The sequence below is a fragment of the Aptenodytes forsteri genome, unplaced genomic scaffold, assembly GCF_000699145.1.
Source record: "Aptenodytes forsteri isolate BGI_AS27 unplaced genomic scaffold, ASM69914v1 Scaffold472, whole genome shotgun sequence".
Classification (NCBI taxonomy): Eukaryota; Metazoa; Chordata; class Aves; order Sphenisciformes; family Spheniscidae; genus Aptenodytes; species Aptenodytes forsteri.
The window spans coordinates 161,280-161,917 of record NW_008796038.1 but is presented as its reverse complement, the minus strand read 5'-3'; the positions used below and the strand labels follow the sequence as shown (position 1 = coordinate 161,917).

General features: G+C 69.4%; 1 protein-coding gene across 1 annotated transcript in view; it reads right to left on the bottom strand.

Annotated features, from left to right (window-relative positions):
• LOC103904106 overlaps positions 1-638 on the bottom strand; it is a 25,873-nt gene that overhangs the window by 531 nt on the left and 24,704 nt on the right. The window contains exon 11 of the mRNA XM_019473699.1: positions 198-523. Within this exon, the coding sequence (XP_019329244.1) occupies positions 198-523 (326 nt within the window). The remainder of the gene's footprint in view (positions 1-197; positions 524-638) is intronic.

Sequence of the window (638 nt, the reverse complement as noted above, 5' to 3'; positions counted from 1 at the left end):
CGGGGCCAGGGGCTGCCCGGGGAGGGACGCAGGAGGGATGTTCCGCAGGGGGACACGATGGCTGTTGAGACCGAGGGCCGTCCGGGGGCAGAGCTGCGGTCCTCAGGCATCCTGCAAGGACAAAAGAATGACCGTGGCTTGATCCTGCCCTGCCAGGCCACCGGGTGTCCCACAGTGGCAGGGGGGGGGTCCCAGACCTGGCAGACCACACCGATGTCCTCCTGGTGGGTGCAGTCGTGGTGTCCCCAGGCGCGGTGGGCGCAATCCTGCAGGGTCCCCTCCTGACCTTGGCAGCGGACATCATCCAGCCAGATGCGCCCAGTGCCTGGGCCAAAGCGGGGCCGTCCCCGGGGGAGGTCACTGACTGTCCTCACCACCCCGCAGCCCAGCTCCCGGCAAACCACCACTGCGTTGGTCCTGCTCCAGCCGTCATCGCAGACTGTGCCCCACTGCCCGGCGCGGTTCACCTCCAACCGCCCAGCACAGCGCCCGGGGCCATCCACCAACCGCAGCTGGAAGGGCTCTGCAGGGACACTGAGGTGACGACAGCCCCATGGAACCCCCCCCACCTAGGGTAGCATCACCCCACCCCGCTGCACGCTCACCCTCGCACTCGACGGCGGCCACCCGATCCGTGG